The 19,807-nt window shown below is 43.4% G+C and overlaps 2 protein-coding genes and 1 pseudogene across 3 annotated transcripts in view; 2 read left to right on the top strand and 1 right to left on the bottom strand.

Annotated features, from left to right (window-relative positions):
• Window positions 1-1,930: 1,930 nt before the first annotated feature.
• On the top strand, window positions 1,931-5,077 carry LOC118390723 (olfactory receptor 52N5-like). The gene is made up of 2 exons (XM_035781444.2): window positions 1,931-1,979; window positions 2,414-5,077. Exon 2 carries the CDS (start codon window positions 2,438-2,440, stop codon window positions 3,374-3,376), a length of 939 nt encoding a protein of 312 aa, XP_035637337.1. The 5' UTR covers window positions 1,931-1,979; window positions 2,414-2,437; the 3' UTR covers window positions 3,377-5,077.
• Window positions 5,078-15,938: 10,861 nt separating this feature from the next.
• On the top strand, window positions 15,939-18,210 carry LOC118390738 (olfactory receptor 52N5-like; annotated as a pseudogene).
• Window positions 18,211-18,719: 509 nt separating this feature from the next.
• or6at1 (odorant receptor, family 6, subfamily AT, member 1) overlaps window positions 18,720-19,807 on the bottom strand; it is a 36,380-nt gene continuing 35,292 nt past the window's right edge. For both annotated transcript variants that reach the window (XM_052457032.1, XM_035780379.2), the window contains exon 4: window positions 18,720-19,311. In XM_052457032.1, the coding sequence (XP_052312992.1) occupies window positions 19,147-19,311 (165 nt within the window). In that variant the 3' untranslated portion in view covers window positions 18,720-19,146. The remainder of the gene's footprint in view (window positions 19,312-19,807) is intronic.

Genomic DNA, 19,807 nt, shown 5'->3' with positions numbered 1-19,807 from the left:
ATGCTGCAGAACATTTTTGGTACCCTTCCACAGATCTGTCCCTCGAACACAATCCTGTCACTGAGCTCTACGTACAATTTCTTCGACCTCATGGCTTGGCTTTTGCTCTGTCAACTGTGGGACTTTATATAGACAGGTGTGTGCCTTTCCAAATCATGTCCAATCAATTGAGTTTACCACAGGTGGACTCCAATCAATGATGATCAATGGAAACAGGACTTGAGCTCAATTTCTAGTCATTGCAAAGGTTCTGAATACCTATGTAAATAAGATATTCCTGTTTTCTGTTTTTAATACATTTGCAAAAAAATCAGAAAACCTGTTTTCGCTTTGTCATTATGGGGTATTGTGTGTAGATTGATGAGGAAAATGTTTTATTTGGTCATTAACATAACAACATGTGGAAAAGTCAAGGGGTCTGAATGCTTTCTGAAGGCACCATATAATTAATACTCAAAATGTGTGATTAATGAGGTTTGGTTTGCTACAGGTTCACTGCCTGCCAGCTGGCTCAGCACAACAACAGTTCATGACTGAGGGCTGTCCTCCCCGACCAACATCCATGCCAAAACCCTCATACAAATTCTAACTACTACCACCCCTGCCAACATGTTTGTAAAGTGGTGGAAAGCTGAACCTCGTGAATTTAGTAATAGTACAAACTTTGGAGAGGTGTGTGACCACTTGGAGATGCCAGTTAGACCTTTTACACAAACCCTTGTAATTATTTTGTATTATGTTACCTCACATTTTCCATAAATATTGTTATTATGTTACTGAATGTACAGTGTCCAAACTATTTTCAGTAAAGGATTAAGGAAAAGGTTTTCACGAAAATGTGTTTGTTCACGGAAAATAATTGAAAAGTATGCATTAATTAGGAGTCTGTAATATAAAAGTTGGCAAAAATGAATGTAGACATTAATAAATGCATTTCTATATCTTCCAAAACCTTTCAAACTATAGTGGAGAATAACAAACATTGTGGTGCAGTGGCTTCAAAACAGTGCACCCTGTCAGTCATAATTTATATACATAACTGTCAAAAAGAAACATGAAGTGACAGAGGTTGGTTGAGTGGTAAAACCGTCAACTCTAGAGAACACATATCCCTTACTGGAGACTGGGGTTCAATTCCTGTTTCTGTTTTGTCCAACTATGCCAATCACCCACTATTCTTCCTAAAAAAGGGCAATGGAATTCCATTTTGCTTTTAAAAACTAACATGAAAAATTGACTGCACACACAATGCCAAAATGGACTAGCCTACATCACTCAAGTTACAATCTGAAGCTGTTGTGATAGAGGAATTAAATTCCTATATGTTTAATACCCAATTAAATTAATACACTCAGCCCATTTCTAAAGATTTGTAAGAAACGTATTTGCATAAAATGGGCGGAGACCAGTCTCAAAATCAAGCACTAGCGTTTATTCTCGAGAGTACTGAACATGATACAATTTACAACAGGTTATAAACTGAACATGACATCATTAGGTTTCAAACTGTCCCGTCTCTCCACCACTCCGGTACAATGGCAGTATAGTTCTCAAGCCTTCGTATATCCTACAGATAATTTATGACCAAGCCAAGGTATTCCTGTGTAGATAAGCATTCTAGCCAGTCTGACAAGGAACAGACAGTCATTGTTCTAATTCTTGATTATAATTACACACATTATATTTAGTACTAGGATTAAAAGAAAATTCATACATCTATACAGTAAAATAATAGTATTCTGATTAGTCAGTCCTGATTGAAATGTATACATAATTAGTCAGAATCCCTTAACAAGTTGCCAATTATTTTTCCTGGAGTTTGATTTCACCAGAGGCCTCCAACCTTGTAACCATGGTTGGGAGTGTTACCATGTTCAGGGTTTTGGATAAAAGGCTGTGATGCTGTTTCAGTCTTGAGGGGTGGAAGAGAACTCAGAAACCAAAGAGAGGACCCTGTGGAAGATCATCTCACCCTTTTTGTTAGTGTTATACTTCAACAATTAATGTCAGGGACAATCCTTCTTATGTTATCTAATGTGCTTGTTGTGATGCTGATGTTTTATGTTAGAGTTGAAAGTGTTATTGTGTCCATTGTATCTACATCTATTGAATTATACAACATTGAATTATAGTCAGTTGTTGTTCTCTTCATTCTCTTTTTTCTTGTTCTATTTTTCTCTCTCTATTATGTTGTTTTTTTTTTTTGTTTGTTTTTTTTACTTTTTCATTAAATAATTTTGTTAAATATATTGACAGTATTTGTTCCAACAGTAAGTATTTAATGAGAGGCAGGGTAATGAACAATGATTATCAAATTGTATTTGTTGCTTGGTAGACCATTTCTTAAAGTCATAATACCACTGGTATTTATTTGGTATTTATTATTAAATAACTTTATTGCATTCTCCTGCAGGTTGACATTCACTCTGGGTGGCAAATGGAGAACCACACCTACCCTAAGAACATGTTCCTCCTGGAGGGGTTAAAGGTCACTCAACAGTCCTCCTACCCTGCCTTCATCCTTCTCCTCATCATCTACATCTTCACGATGGTATCCAACATCGGCCTCATACTACTGATCTCCATGGAGAGGAGCCTGCACCAGCCCATGTACATCCTCTTCTGCAACCTACCTCTCAATGACGCTCTTGGAGCCACGGTTATCATCCCTCGTTTGCTGAGTGACATATTTGTGGCAAGCGCAGAACGCTACATTAACAACGTTGCGTGTGCCATCCAAGCATTTTGCGCCCACATGTTTGGCACAACATCACATACAATACTGATTATCATGGCCTTTGATAGATATGTGGCCATCTGCTACCCCCTGCGATATGCCACCATCATGACCAACAGGATGATTGCAAAACTGACTTTTTTTGCCTGGGGGTCTGCCTTTCTGCTTGTGGGGGTCCTCCTGGGCCTCACACTCAGCCTGTCACGATGCAGATCTGAAATCTTCAACCCCTTCTGTGACAATGCCTCGTTATTCAAGCTCTCCTGTGAAAGCGTTATTATTAACAATATCTATGGACTCACTTTTACCATCCTACTCCTGGGGTCCTCCATAGGGAGTGTGACACTAACATACCTTAAGATAGCTATAGTGTGTGTGAGAAACAAAAACAGGGTTCTGAATAGCAGGGCCTTGCAGACCTGCTCCACACACCTGTCTGTGTACATCATCATGCTGGTGTCCGGTTTCATCATCATCTTTCTCCATCGCTTCCCTCAGTGGGCCGACCACAGGAAACTGTCAGCCATTTTGTTTAATGTGGTTCCTCCTTGGCTCAATCCTATTATATACGGTCTGCAGACCAAAGAAATCAGACAGAAAATCTTCAACAAGTTTCAAAATAATAAAGTGACTGTATGATGAATGGTTGTAAGAAAAAATATGTATTAATTCTTATTCTGATTTGTCTCGCTCTCGTTATGAAAAGCCAACTGACATTGGTGTTGAATTGCTGCACCCTCTAGGCCATGGGTTCACATTTTCACTCGGAGGCCCCTTTCCAGCATTGGGGAACATCACCCCCCCAGCACACGTGCACATGTGCGACATTTATTTCTATGGGCAGAGGCACTGTTCATGACACAAACTGTTCCCACCCCTCTTATTGGTGGAGAGAATTTAGCACGTCAAGCTAATTTACAGAGTAGTCATGGATTGTGCAACTTCAATTGTTTAGTTGAAGTGGAACTGGCAGCATTTTATCAACATGATTTTTTAAAATTTTATCACTGACAAGCGAGCGCGCTTAGATATGGTCATTTTCATGTTTTCATAAATTTCGAGAATTTTGGGGAATTACGTATACTAAAGCATTTGTAAAAATTATATTTGACTAATTTTCAATGGAAATATGGGCAGGGTCTCTAGTTTTTTTTTTTGTGGGGGCCTTACCGTTAAACACTTCCGGAGAATATTTTGTATTTAGCTAACTAATTCACTATCGCTATCACAACTTCCAAAACATGGATTCACGCAAAATGTGCCTTTTATGTTCAGTAAGGGATGCCACAATAACTGACAGAAAAGAAAGCTGTTCATGGAGCAGGAGTGTTTGAACCACCAAACATTTTAGAGGAGGGAGTGCTGTTGCGGTAAAGCAAGCAGTACCGGAGCGCCAAATCTAGGTCCAAAAGGCTTCTTAACAGCTTCTAGCCCCAAGCCATAAGACTCCTGAACAGCTAATCAAAGGGCTACCCAGACCCCTCTTTTACGCTGCTGCTACTCTCTGTTTATTATCTATGCATGGTCACTTCTACTCTACCTACACGCACATATTACCTCAATTACCTCGACTAACCGGTACCCCCGCACATTGAATCTATACTGGTACAGTGCCCCCTGTATATAGCCTCGCTTTTGTTATTTTAGTGCTGCTGTTTAATTATTTGTTACTTCTATTTTTTACTGAACACATTTTTCTTCACTTCTTAAAGCATTGTGGTGAAGTGCTTGAAAGTAAGCATTTCACTGTAAGGTTTACACCTATTGTATTCGGGGCATGTGACAAATAAAATGTGATTTGATTTATGTTGGCCACATACCACACCCCCACAGGCCTTATTGCTTAAATATATACTGTATATAGTTTCCTGTTCAATCTGATTCAGTTTAATGCTCCTACTTGTATTGTACCTGTTCCTGATAATTACAGAGATCCACTAGGATCAGGGGTGGGCAAATTCCAGTCCTCGAGGGCCTGATTGGTGTCACAATTTTGCCCCAGCTAAAACACCTGACTCCAATAATCACCTAATCATGATCTTCAGTTTAGAATGCAATTTGATTAATCAGCTGTGTTTGCTAGGGATGGAGAAAAAGTGTGACACCAATCAGGCCCTCGAAGACTGGAGTTGCCCACCCCTGCATGGTGCTGCAATCATTCCAAAATGTCTCTAACAGACCAAGAGGGAAGATAACTGTTTATCAAGTGCCACATTGTTTTTCATAATTTGTGCCACTTGAAAACCAAACCCAGAATCAAACTGAAAACACATTTGAAACCCTCCTATTCCTTAACTTCAAAATGTTAAGTATTAAAGAAAATGTCAACAAAGTGGAATTTCATAGTGTTTTTATGAACACCATAATTTGCCAAGTGCAAGATGAGTTACGGTATGCTCAGTTCATGAAGTGCTATATGAAAAGAGCTAAACAATTAAAATATTCATAAATCATAAGGACTTATCCTTAGGCATTAGATAAACATGTATGAAGAGAGCTGTACAAGGCAAGCCATAAAACAATTATGCAAATATAATCATGTAAATATGCATATGAAGGGAACTGTGCAAGACAAAAAAATTAAGTGTTATGCTTAGATAATAAGGTAGAGCTGACAGAGAGACCTTAAGAAGGCATAAAATATGAGAACTATTTAAAAACACAAAGTATTAGGCCCTGAGCCTAAATACCACATAGTTTAACATATTTGGAGCACAGAGTTAGTCTGCCTGACTGGAACTCATATACTGTCCTTGTCAGCATATGTACGAAATACAATGTCTTCAGTTCAGGGATAACATCAGCACTGAAATTCACATCAACAATAACAACCTGCCCAGATGGAGCCCAGACAGTAGTTTGCATCTCTCCAGTCCTGTGCAGAACATGCCCATTTCCCCTGCATGTAGTACCCCCAAAAATCTAATCAAATGTATTTGTCACATACACACGGTTAGCAGATGTTAATGCGAGTGTAGCGAAATGCTTGTGTTTCTAGTTCCGAAAATGCAGTAATCTAACCTAACAATTCCAAAACTAATACCTTATACACACAAGTGTGAAGGGATAAAGAATATGTACATAAAGATATATGAATGAGTGATGGTACAGAACGGCATAGGCAAGATGGAGTAGATGGTATAGAGTACAGTATATACATATGAGATGAGTAATGTAGGGTATGTAAACATAATATTAAGCAGCATTGTTTAAAGTGGCTAGTGATATATTTTTTACACCAATTTCCATCAATTTTCATTATTAAAGTGGCTGGAGTTGAATCAGTGTGTTGGCAGCAGCCACTCAATGTTAGTGGTGGCTGTTTAACGGTCTGATGGCCTGGAGATAGAAGCTGTTTTTCAGTCTCTCGGTCCCTGCTTTGATGCACCTGTACTGACCTCGCCTTCTGGATGATAGCAGGGTGAACAGGCAGTGGCTCGGGTGGTTGTTGTCCTTGATGATCTTTATGGCCTTCCTGTGACATCGGGTGGTGTAGGTGTCCTGGAGGGCAGGTAGTTTGCCCCCGGTTATGGGTTGTGCAGACCTCACTACCCTCTGGAGAGCCTTACGGTTATGGGCAGAGCAGTTGCCGTACCAGGCGGTGATACAGCCCGACAGGATGTTCTCGATTGTGCATCTGTAAAAGTTTGTGAGTGCTTTTGGTGAGAAGCCGAAATTCTTCAGCCTCCTTTTAATAAAGATTAAAATCCCCAGCCACAATGAATGCAGCCTCAGGATATGTGGTTTCCAGTTTGCATAGAGTCAAATAACGTTTTTTCAGGGCCATCGATTTGTCTGCTTGGGGGGGAATATATACAGCTGTTATTATAATCGAAGACAATTCCCTTGGTAGATAATGCTGTCGACATTTGATTGTGAGAAATTCTAAGTCAGGTGAACAGAAGGACTTGAGTTCCTGTATGTTGTTTTGATCACACCACGTCTCGTTAATCATAAAGCATACCCCCCCGCCCCTCTTCTTACCAGAAAGATGGTTGTTTCTCTCGGTGCAATGCGTGAAGAAACCAGCTGGCTGCACGGACTCCGTTAGCGTCTCTCAAGTGAGCCATGTTTCCGTGAAGCAAAGAACGTTACAGTCACTGATGTCTCTCTGGAATGCTACCCTTGCTCGGATTTCATCAACCTTGTTGTCAAGAGACTGGACATTGGCGAGTAGTATGCTAGGGAGTGGTGCGCGATGTGCCCGTCTCCGGAGCCTGACCAGAAGACCGCTTTGTTTGCCTCTTTTACGACGTCGTTGTTTTGGGTCACCAGCTGGGATCCGATCCATTGTCCTGGGTGGAAGGCAAAACACAGGATCCGCTTCGGGAAAGTCATATTCCTGGTCATAATGATGGTGAGTTGACGTTGCTCTTATATTCAGTAGTTCCTCCCGACTGTATGTAATGAAACCTAAGATGACATGGGGTACCAATGTAAGAAATAACACATAAAAAAAAAAAAAATACTGCATAGTTTCCTAGGAACTCGAAGCGAGGAGGCCATCTCTGTCGGCGCCGGAAGGCTCCATTAGGCTCCATTAGGTTGCAGCTGAGGAACCCCATCCACCAGCTTCACATCGGTGAGTTTGCCAGAAAACAGTTCCGTCAGAGACTTACTCAGAACAGGACATTTGATTTCTAGAAGTTCTTTAACTAGAAGTTTAACACTACATCTGGGTTTGCAGAAAGCCATGGCTCCTTGACACACTACTCTGCCTCTACTCTCCAGACTAAACCCACAGCTCTCCCATCCATGTGTTGGCAACCTGCTCGTTCTCCTTGCCATATGTGGTTGCTGAGTTTCCATAGAACCTGGGGAAGAGATGCTCCTGTACAAAGTTGTAGGGATTTGTTGAGGTGTGCACAGGAACCTTTGCTGAGCTAGCAGTGATTCAAAGTTTACGTGCATCATACTACGCATGGAAGGAACTCTGTCCTTTAGTGACCTCCTCCAAGCTGGCACGTTTACACTCCTTCAGCTTAGCAAAAACATAATAAAATGATAAGCTTTTCTGACACTGCATGTTGATTCCATGTACACTATTAGGCTGCTGTAGCTGTGTGGCTGCTGCTGGAACTTGATGATTGGTTTAGCTTTGATGCACTTGTGCAGAAGGCTCCCCATTGGAACATTGACCCCTTCCAAACTCTTCTTAAGTGCGTTGTGGGAGTGGTACACAGGAGTTGGTGGTAGAGATGGAGAAGCGGCTGGTGTGCTGTCGGAGAACTCATCATTTGGTTTGCGAACTTTAAAACAGATCCCGCTCAACCTTTTTGGAGTGAAATTCTGCTGCGTCCCCAAGTTCCACTGGCATTGCTGTACAGGACACCCCTGTCAATCATCCATACCCAGCATTCTGCACCTATTGTTATAATAGTCAATTACAGTATGTAACACTCGTTTACATGGTGTTCACAGTTGACAAGTTTGCACAGTTCTCTTTTAACTAGTAAGTTTAGGTTATGTTGGCCACCTGGGTGGTGCAGTGGTCTAAGGTACTGAATCTCAGTGCTACATTTACATTTACATTTAAGTAATTTAGCAGACGCTCTTATCCAGAGCGACTTACAAATTGGTGCATACACCTTATGACAACCAGTGGAACAGCCACTTGCATCTAAATCTTGTTGGGGGGAGAGGGGGGTGAGAAGGATTACTTACCCTTACTTACCCTATCCTAGGTATTCCTTGAAGAGGTGGGGTTTCAGGTGTCTCCGGAAGGTGGTGATTGACTCCGCTGTCCTGGCGTCGTGAGGGAGTTTGTTCCACCATTGGGGGGCCAGAGCAGCGAACAGTTTTGACTGGGCTGAGCGGGAACTGTACTTCCTCAGTGGTAGGGAGGCGAGCAGGCCAGAGGTGGATGAACGCAGTGCCCTTGTTTGGGTGTAGGGCCTGATCAGAGCCTGGAGGTACTGGGGTGCCGTTCCCCTCACAGCTCCGTAGGCGAGCACCATGGTCTTGTAGCGGATGCGAGCTTCAACTGGAAGCCAGTGGAGAGAGCGGAGGAGCGGGGTGACGTGAGAGAACTTGGGAAGGTTGAACACCAGACGGGCTGCGGCGTTCTGGATGAGTTGTAGGGGTTTAATGGCACAGGCAGGGAGCCCAGCCAACAGCGAGTTGCAGTAATCAAGACGGGAGATGACAAGTGCCTGGATTAGGACCTGCGCCGCTTCCTGTGTGAGGCATGATGTGACCGTGATGGCGAGATCATGGAACGGGCAGTCCTTCCCCGGGAGGAAGAGGAGCTCCGTCTTGCTGAGGTTCAGCTTGAGGTGGTGATCCGTCATCCACACTGATATGTCTGCCAGACATGCAGAGATGCGATTCGCCACCTGGTCATCAGAAGGGGGAAAGGAGAAGATTAATTGTGTGTCGTCTGCATAGCAATGATAGGAGAGACCATGTGAGGTTATGACAGAGCCAAGTGACTTGGTGTATAGCGAGAATAAGAGAGGGCCTAGAACAGAGCCCTGGGGGACACCAGTGGTGAGAGCGCGTGGTGAGGAGACAGATTCTCGCCACGCCACCTGGTAGGAGCGACCTGTCAGGTAGGACGCAATCCAAGCGTGGGCCGCGCCGGAGATGCCCAACTCGGAGAGGGTGGAGAGGAGGATCTGATGGTTCACAGTATCGAAGGCAGCCGATAGGTCTAGAAGGATGAGAGCAGAGGAGAGAGAGTTAGCTTTAGCAGTGCGGAGCGCCTCCGTGATACAGAGAAGAGCAGTCTCAGTTGAATGACTAGTCTTGAAACCTGACTGATTTGGATCAAGAAGGTCATTCTGAGAGAGATAGCGGTAGAGCTGGCCAAGGACGGCACGCTCAAGAGTTTTGGAGAGAAAAGAGAGAAGGGATACTGGTCTGTAGTTGTTGACATCGGAGGGATCGAGTGTAGGTTTTTTCAGAAGGGGTGCAACTCTCGCTCTCTTGAAGACGGGAGGGACGTAGCCAGTGGTCAGGGATGAGTTGATGAGCGAGGTGAGGTAAGGGAGAAGGTCTCCGGAAATGGTCTGGAGAAGAGAGGAGGGGATAGGGTCAAGCGGGCAGGTTGTTGGGCGGCCGGCCGTCACAAGACGCGAGATTTCATCTGAGAGAGAGGGGAGAAAGAGGTCAGAGCATAGGGTAGGGCAGTGTGAGCAGAACCAGCGGTGTCGTTTGACTTAGCAAACGAGGATCGGATGTCATCGACCTTCTTTTCAAAATGGTTGACGAAGTCATCTGCAGAGAGGGAGGAGGGAGGGGGGATTCAGGAGGGAGGAGAAGGTGGCAAAGAGCTTCCTAGGGTTAGAGGCAGATGCTTGGAATTTAGAATGGTAGAAAGTGGCTTTAGCAGCAGAGACAGAGGAGGAAAATGTAGAGAGGAGGGAGTGAAAGGATGCCAGGTCCGCAGGGAGGCGAGTTTTCCTCCATTTCCGCTCGGCTGCCCGGAGCCCTGTTCTGTGAGCTCGCAATGAATCGTCGAGCCACGGAGCGGGAGGGGAGGACCGAGCCGGCCTGGAGGATAGGGGACATAGGGAGTCAAAGGATGCAGTAAGGGAGGAGAGGAGGGTTGAGGAGGCAGAATCAGGAGATAGGTTGGAGAAAGTTTGAGCAGAGGGAAGAGAAGATAGGATGGAAGAGGAGAGAGTAGCGGGGGAGAGAGAGCGAAGGTTGGGACGGCGCGATACCATCCGAGTAGGGGCAGTGTGGGAAGTGTTGGATGAGAGCGAGAGGGAAAAGGATACAAGGTAGTGGTCGGAGACTTGGAGGGGAGTTGCAATGAGGTTAGTGGAAGAACAGCATCTAGTAAAGATGAGGTCAAGCGTATTGCCTGCCTTGTGAGTAGGGGGAAGGTGAGAGGGTGAGGTCAAAAGAGGAGAGGAGTGGAAAGAAGGAGGCAGAGAGGAATGAGTCAAAGGTAGACGTGGGGAGGTTAAAGTCGCCCAGAACTGTGAGAGGTGAGCCGTCCTCAGGAAAGGAGCTTATCAAGGCATCAAGCTCATTGATGAACTCTCCGAGGGAACCTGGAGGGCGATAAATGATAAGGATGTTAAGCTTGAAAGGGCTGGTAACTGTGACAGCATGGAATTCAAAGGAGGCGATAGACAGATGGGTAAGGGGAGAAAGAGAGAAAGACCACTTGGGAGAGATGAGGATCCCGGTGCCACCACCCCGCTGACCAGAAGCTCTCGGGGTGTGCGAGAACACGTGGGCGGACGAGGAGAGAGCAGTAGGAGTAGCAGTGTTATCTGTGGTGATCCATGTTTCCGTCAGTGCCAAGAAGTCAAGGGACTGGAGGGAGGCATAGGCTGAGATGAACTCTGCCTTGTTGGCCGCAGATTGGCAGTTCCAGAGGCTACCAGAGACCTGGAACTCCACGTGGGTCGTACGCGCTGGGACCACCAGGTTAGGGTGGTCGCGGCCACGCGGTGTGGAGCGTTTGTATGGTCTGTGCAGAGAGGAGAGAACAGGGATAGACAGACACATAGTTGACAGGCTACAGAAAAGGCTACGCTAATGCAAGGAAATTGGAATGACAAGCGGACTACACGTCTCGAATGTTCAGAAAGTTAAGCTTACGTAGCAAGAATCTTATTGACTAAAATGATTAAAATGATACAGTAATGCTAAAGCAGGCTAGCTGGCAGTAGCTGCGTTGTTGACACTACACTAATCAAGTCGTTCCGTTGAGTGTAATAATTTCTACAGTGCTGCTATTCGGGGGCTAGCTGGCTGAGTTTTACAATTAAATAGGAATGCTAGCTGTGCCACCAGAGATTCTGGGTTCGAGTCCAGGCTCTGTTGCAGCCGGCCATGACCGGGAGGCCCATGTGGTGGTGGAGGGTTTGTCTTGCAGGGATATCCTTGTCTCATCGTGCACTAGCGACTCCTGTGGTGGGCAGTGTGCAGTGCATGGTTGCCAGGTTTACGGTGTTTCCTCTGACACATTGGTGCGGCTGGTTTCCAGGTTGGATGGGCATTGTGTCAAGAAGTAGTGTGGCTTTGTTGGGTTGTGTTATGGAGGACACATGGCTCTTGACCTTTGTCTCTCCTGAGTCCGTATTGGAGTTGCAGCGATGAGACAAGACTGTAACTAGTACCAATTGGATACCATGAAATAGGGGGTAAAAAAATCATTCCTATTTAATTGTAAAACTCACCTTGATTCTGTACCTACCTCATCGACTGCAAGTCTTCGACCTGCCCTGCAACAGAAGAATCCAGGCAGAATGATGATGTGTTTTGCTCTGACTGGGCTGGACATCTGCTTTGAGGTACACCAGATTGTCATCCTCAACTTTGCCGCTGTGGGTGGGGGCTTATTTGATATTGATATTTCTCTGTGCTTTTGTAGCTCCTCATCTATTTCCCATCCACACTGATTGACAAGAATAAATCATTAAAGATGTCTTCGTTGGTGATATGTGGCCATTTTTTCATATCGTCCTACCACTTTTGAATAATCTGAGGATTTGGCATAGACTTGCCATTTGACTTTAAACGGTTTTCCTTGGTATCATCCCACGACATTTTGACCTAGCTTGCTAAAGTTCGCAAAACGGCAAGAACGCCACAAAGGAATTACCTCCACGAAACAGAACGTTCAGACATTGTTTTGGTTACGGGATCTTAAATAAGGCAAATAGCAATATAGAATGGGAAAGCAGCCGTGCATTTGGACAATTAATAGACACTTCAGTAAATAAAACCTGTCTTGTCTAGGAACGGAGTCTACGCAGACCAGTGCACCATAGCCAATCAGAGCTACAGTAGGCCTTCATGCAAACAAGAATTTGCCACACAGGCCTGTCATTCACTTTGAATTGGACTGTGTGTTTACAGGAAGTTGCAACAGCACAACTTTAGATTATTCGAACGCATTTGCAAAAAGCGAGAGGAGAGGAGTCTTTGAAAAACCTGGCGAACAAGTTGGATGTGTTCAACCATGGACCTGGATGTCATCCAGGTACACAATCACAAACTGGTAAAGGAAGTTGCGCAGCACATCATTAACCAGGGCCTGGAAAACGGCCGGAGCATTTGTAAATCCAAACGGCATGATACGGTACTCATAATGTCCATTTGGGGTGTTGACCGCTGTCTTCCACTCATCTCCCTGTTTGATGCGCACCACATTGAATGCGTTCCGTAAATCACTTTTCTTTTTAAACGTAGCTCCCTGGAGTCTCTCAAAGGCTGAGGACATAAGAGGAAGAAGGTAACGGTTCTTGATGATAATGTTATTTAAACCCCGGTAATTGATACAGGGACGGAATCCCCCATTCCTCTTGCCTACAAAGAAACCCGCTCCTGCAGGTGAAGTGGACGGCCGAATAAAACCAGCCGCCAGCACCTCCTTAACCTCTTCAACCTATGGGGGCGCTATGTCATTATTGGATAAAAAGACGTGCCCGTTTTAAGCGCAATATTTTGTCACGAAAAGATGCTCGACTATGCATGAAATTGACAGCCTTGGAAAGACAAAACTCTGACGTTTCCAAAACTGCAAAGATATTATCTGTGAGTGCCCCAGAACTAATGCTACAGGCGAAACCAAGATGAAGTTTCATACAGGAAAGGCCCCAGATTCTGAAGGCGCTGTGTTCCAATGTCTCCTTATATGGCTGTGAATGCGCCAGGAATGAGCCTGCCCTTTCTGTCGTTTCCCCAAGGTGTCTGCAGCATTGTGACGTGTTTGTAGGTATATTGGAAGATTGGAAGATTGACCATAAGAGACGACATTTACCTGGTGTCCCGCCCGGTGTCCTGTGTCGAAATTATTGAGTAATCTGTAGGTCCATGCGCGTTCCATTTCTTCAGAAGAGAAAGTCAACTGCCACGACGGATTTTATCGTCGATAGATATGTGAAAAACACCTTGAGGATTGATTCTAAACATCGGTTTGCCATGTTTCTGTCGATATTATGGAGTTAATTTGGAAAAAAGTTTGCGTTTTAATGACTTAATATTATTTATTTTCTTTCCATACCCAAACGTGATGAAAAAAACGGAGCGATTAGTCGTCACAAATAATATTTTTTTGTAAAAACGGAACATTTGCGATCTAACTGAGAGTCTCCTCCTTGAAAACATCTGAAGTTCTTCAAAGGTAAATGATTTTATTTTAATCCTTTTCTGGTTTTTGTGAAAATGTTGCATGCTGAAAGAGAGGCATAATCCTATGCTAGGCTATCAATACTGTTACACAAATGCTTGTTAAGCTATGGTTCAAAAGCATGTTTTGAAAATCTGAGATGACAGTGTTGTTAATAACAAAAGGCTAAGCTTGAGAGCAAATAGATTAATTTCATTTTATTTGCGATTTTCATGAATAGTTAACGTTGTGTTATGCTAATGAGCTTGCGGATAGATTTACACAATCCTGGATACAGGTTTTTTTTCGTAGCTAAACGTGACGCAGAAAACGGAGCGATTTGTCCTAAACAAATAATCTTTCAGGAAAAACTGAACATTTGCTATCTGAGAGTCTCCTCATTGAAAACATCCGAAGTTCTTCAAAGGTAAATGATTTTATTTGAATGCTTTTCTGTTTTTTGTGGAAAATGTTGCATGCTGAAAGAGAGGCATAATCCTATGCTAGGCTATCAATACTGTTACACAAATGCTTGTTTAGCTATGGTTCAAAAGCATATTTTGAAAATCTGAGATGACAGTGTTGTTAACAAAAGGCTAAGCTTGAGAGCAAATAGATTAATTTCATTTAATTTGCGATATTCATGAATAGTTAACGTTGTGTTATGCTAATGAGCTTGCGGATAGATTTACACAATCCTGGATACAGGTTTTTTTTCGTAGCTAAACGTGACGCAGAAAACGGAGCGATTTGTCCTAAACAAATAATCTTTCAGGAAAAACTGAACATTTGCTATCTGAGTCTCCTCATTGAAAACATCCGAAGTTCTTCAAAGGTAAATTATTTTATTTGAATGCTTTTCTGGTTTTTGTGAAAATGTTGCCTGCTGAATGCTAACGCTAAATGCTACGCTAAATGCTACGTTAGCTATCAATACTGTTACACAAATGCTTGTTTTGCAATGGTTGAGAAGCATATTTTGAAAATCTGAGATGACAGTGTTGTTAATAAAAGGCTAAGCTTGAGAGAATAGATTAATTTCATTTCTGGAGGAACAGGAGAATCAGAAGCCTCCAGACGCGCAGGGCTGGAAAGATATAGAGCAAGTTACTGGCAGGTGGACTGGCATGAAGGATTCCATCTCAGAACACTTCTCAAGGGCCAGTCAATTTGTGGATTATGGATAGAGAGCCACAGATGTCCAAGAACCAGGGGAAACTCAGGAGAGTCCAACAAATGTAACTGGATAAATTCCACATGATAATCCAGAACTCGTATCTGAATAGGCATGGTGAGTTGCTTCACCTTCCCAGACCCTAGGGGTTGACCTTCCAGCTTAGTGAGAGGCAGCCCCTGTTGACGAGCTAATGTGTGATCCAGAAACAGGTGGCCCCAAAGTTTATGAAAGCAGCAATGTCCAACTGCCCATTGTCTCACCGCAGGTTGGCCGGAAGCAAGGTGCGTACCGTGTCGGCAGCTGAAGATTGTATTTGACTCGCTAGTATTCTCCCGTCAAATGACGAGTCATCCCGCTTCCCGTCAGCTTGGGACAGGAGGCATGGAAATGTCCAGACTGACCACAGTAAAGACAACGTTGCTTGTTAATTCTGCACCGTCTCTCCAGAGCAGAAACCTGGTGTGTCCCAATTGCATTGGCTCTTCTGAAAGACATAAAGGAGAACCAGAGCCGAATTGACAACTCTGACGGGGTACAGGACAAGCAGATGCAGCATAAGGCAGTGGAACAAACAAAGAATCGACTCCCTCGGCGGAACCCGAAACACTGGAAACAACTCTGAACCCCTCCGTCCTCTCACGACGACGTTCCCGAAGCCGGTTGTCAATCCGGATGGCCAGAATGATAAGCTCATCCAGAGAAGTCGGTTCATCCTTGAGAACCTCGCTGAGTCTGTTTAGAAAGGCTGAGTGAAGTGCCTCTGTATCCAACCACTTTCAACGGCAAGCGTCCGAAAGTCAATGGTGTAATCTGCTACCCTCCGGCTGCCGTGTCGAAGCACAATGAGTCTTTGAGCAGCGTCCCTGCCACTGATGGGGTGATCAAAAACCCTCTTCATCTCCTGGGTGAATCTTTGACGATTAAAACAAATGTCTGATTGCTTCTCTCATATGGCCGTAGCCCAGGCCAGAGCCCGTCCTGAGAGCAAGGAGATGACGTACGCCACTCTGAAACGCTCAGTGGGAAATGTTGTTACCTGCAGCTCGAAGGCCAGTGAGCATTGGAGCAGTAACCCACGACACCTCCCAGGATGCCCCTCATAGCGCTCCTGTGCCGGGAGATGAGGCTCCCAAAGGGATGACGACGCTGAGCCGGTAGGGAGTGGAGGATTAGGAACAGCCACTGGTGCAGCAGCCGTTGCTACCGACTGTCCTGTCTGCAGAGCGGACACAAGAGTTCTTAAATCGTCCGACAATGTCTGCAGGCGCGCCTCATGGCGATCAATTAATTTTGTTTTTTTATTTCATCTTTATTTAACTAGGCATGTACATGCACATCCAATCACAGTTCCATGGTGGGTGAGAGCCGACCATAAATGATGGAATTCAGAGTGTTCCTCGGACGACTAAAAGTCCATTGTAGACTTAGGACTACTGTACCAATAATGCAAGTACGAACTCGATTCCAGGCGCATGCAAACACAGCAAGCAGGAGTAAGGATAAATCCAGAACTTTTACTTCGTCTTAACAGAAACAAGGCAACCGCACAAGAGCACACTAATTAAACATGAGACCTAAGCAAAGATACAGACCAACAGAGGAACCTAAATAACAAGGCAACCAGGTGAACAGAGAAGGTAATTAAACACAGGAGAATCCAATGAGTAATTATCAGGGTAACCTGAAATCTAGAAAACAGGGTATGGGTGCCCTCCAGCGGTAACCTAAGGAAACAACAATCAAATAACACAGAAACTGTGACACTTCTGGCTTGTACCATTAGTTTGTCTAATTCTTCTGCATCCGTTGGTACCATTAGTCTGTGTGTTTAATGGGGGCTGAGCTAGAAAGGTGTTTGTGACACAAGGGCGGATCCTGAAGGGACCCGGGGCCAAGTCTTTGTACAAAAATGTCTGTAGAGTCTGAATGGTTTGAGCTGCAAACAATTAAAAGCGATCTATGAAAAGCTGGGACTCTCATGTGACATGTTGCGCTCTATAGGACGTTCACAAGCAACACAATAGTCGTTAGAAGGTAAGGGTGGGGTTCTTCATAGAAGATCATAGGAAATCCCAGGACGTAGTGTCTATAAAACTGTAATAAGCTCACATAGTTGCTGTCACAAACTACACAGTTGTCACTGACTAGTTGGATATTTATTTCCCACTGAGCAAACCATTTCTGTACTTACAGCATTCATATGAATTCCTTTTTATCAGTTGTTTTAATAATAAAAACATATAAACATGCAGATAAATGAAAGTCAGATGGGTCTCGGGACTGATAAGGTTAAAGAAAACAAATCATGGATTACAGTTCTTCTATCAAGTTCTAAAATCCTGAACTTCCCTTTAATCTCTTAAAGGTCACTCAACATACCTCCTACCCTGACCTAATCCTCTTCCTTATCATCTACATCTTCACCTCGTGGCCAACATCGGCCTCATAGTACTGATCTCCATGGAGAGGAGCCTGCATCATCCCATGTACAGTACATCCTTTTCTGAAACTTGTCTCTTAATAACATAGTCGGGGCTACAGCGATGATACGTTGTCTGTTAGGGGACATTTTGACCGCAGAACCTGAGCGATATATCACTTACATAGAGTGTGTCATTCAGGCTTTCTGTGCTCATGTTTATGCAACGACATCACACACCGTTCTCATGATCATGGCCTTTGACAGGTATGTGGCCATTTGCAACCCCCTGCCATACATTACCATCATGAACAGCAAAATGGTATTCAGGTTGTCTGTGTCTGCCTGGGGGGTAGCCATAGTCTGAGTGGGGATTCTGCTGGGCATCACCATCCACCTATCACGCTGTAGGTCTAACATATTTAACCCGTACTGCGACAGCGCCTCCTTATTCAAGCTCTCCTGCGAGACCGTGTTTATAAATAACATATATGTTTTAACATTTACTGTTATGCTGTTTGTCTCGTCCATAGGCAGCATCAGTCTCGCCTATCTGAAGATTGCCATTGTTTGTCTGAGTAGTAGAACAGCTCTTTAAACAGCAAGGCCCTGACAACCTGTAGCACATGCTTACTGGTCTACCATATTGCGCTGGGATGTGGGTTACCATTATCATCCTCCATTGCTTCCTAGCCTATGCAGACCTGTGCAAACTGAATAGTGTGCTGGTTAGTGTGGTCCCTACCTGTGTCAACCACATAATATATTGTTTACAGACTAAAGAGATTAAACAGGATATTTAGGGTGTTCAAAGAGCCAAGGTAGACGCAGGATTCTGTGTTAAATCTGATGGGAAAATAAATCATATATAATATAATGAGAACTGTAGTGTATGTGTGTGGCGTTCATAAAACAAGGGAGTTTCTTCTCAACCACCACCTGAGGGACCTGTAAGGGTTCTGTTGAATTGGACGCTAACATAAGTGGAGCGCCATTATTTAATTGATGATATGCATATTCAAAGCATGATCTAACAATTAAAACATACAGCTGCCCCGGATTCGGTTAGTACTGATGGAAAAAAATCCTAAAGCATAATGCAAATCTACTCTAAAATACATAACTAGGAATAACACTACTACTATGTTTTCAAACTGACATTTATTTTAGGTGGTGCAAAGTTTTGGGGGGTGTTAATTGAATAATTTCTTGATTTAATTTCCAAATGCAAACCATCATATTATATTTTATTATGCAAAGTTTTATTTTAATTTGTGACGCTTACAGAGAAGGCAGAGGCACAAAACCAAAATCTGTTGGTACACTTTATTTGACAGTGTGCTATTACTCTGATATTTAGGAATAATATTGCGAGATTGTAATTACACAATAATCACCTAACAATGACTGTTGTTTCTTTGGTATTGATTAAAAACAAGTATAATCACATACCATTTAGTACTGTATCTGATAGTTTGTACAATGCGATTGAACAGGACTTTACAGTTGTTATTTCATTTTTATCAATAAACTTAAAACTTTTAAATCAGATGTATACAGTTGTGCAACCTACACAATGAACCAAATGGTAAACACAAATATTGTTTGGTTTCGTTTATAAGTGCATGATAATGAAACATTTAGCTGTTCTGCTTTCCAAACAACAATCTTTGAAAATTATCACACTTTTTAGCCCATACTAAACTATTTTAAAGGAGCTTGAATTGAATGTTTTGCTGTCAGGACAGTGTGTTGAGTGTTTTGCGGCTCTGAGGTGAAACGTCTCTGTGTCGGCAGAAGGCCCTCTTGATGGCCGCTCTGAGCTCCTTGTTCCTCAGGCTGTAGATCATCGGGTTCAGGAAAGGAGTCAGAGCCGAGTACAGCACCGACACGATGATACGCACCTACAACAATAACACAACATGAATACAACATTAAGACAACCGCAATGCAACAATGATTCCCACAACCACAATATAATAAAAAACAATGAGACGCACTTACAATATCAACACAATGTTATCTAACCTTATCACAACGTTATTAACAGTATGGCCTTGATCATATTCAACCATAAACATATACATAGCATTATTAGGGATGGTTGGATTCCATTTAAATTCCAATCAATTCAGGAAGTACTCTGAAATTCCAATTATTCTCAACGCTTTTCAATTAGGAAAATGGAATTACAATTGGAATTTCGTATACTTTCTTAATTGACTGGAATTGAAATTAAATTGACCCCAACCCTGTTATTGGGATTTTCACAGCACTGACAACATGACACAAATGTACAGTGACTGATGAGCATCAGTATGTTACACTAAAATAATACAACAGTGCCATCTCCTGGTGGGAATGCCTTTTGCGTACCATTAGACATCAACAGTGAATGAC

Source organism: Oncorhynchus keta, chromosome 11 (genome assembly GCF_023373465.1).
Source record: "Oncorhynchus keta strain PuntledgeMale-10-30-2019 chromosome 11, Oket_V2, whole genome shotgun sequence".
NCBI lineage: Eukaryota > Metazoa > Chordata > Actinopteri > Salmoniformes > Salmonidae > Oncorhynchus > Oncorhynchus keta.
The sequence above is the reverse complement of the archived record's forward strand: the minus strand, read 5'-3'. Positions and strand labels throughout refer to the sequence as shown.

Excerpts from the sequence above, each read along its gene's own strand:
- LOC118390723 (XM_035781444.2), top strand. The coding sequence starts at position 2,438 with ATGGAGAACCACACCTACCCTAAGAACATGTTCCTCCTGGAGGGGTTA.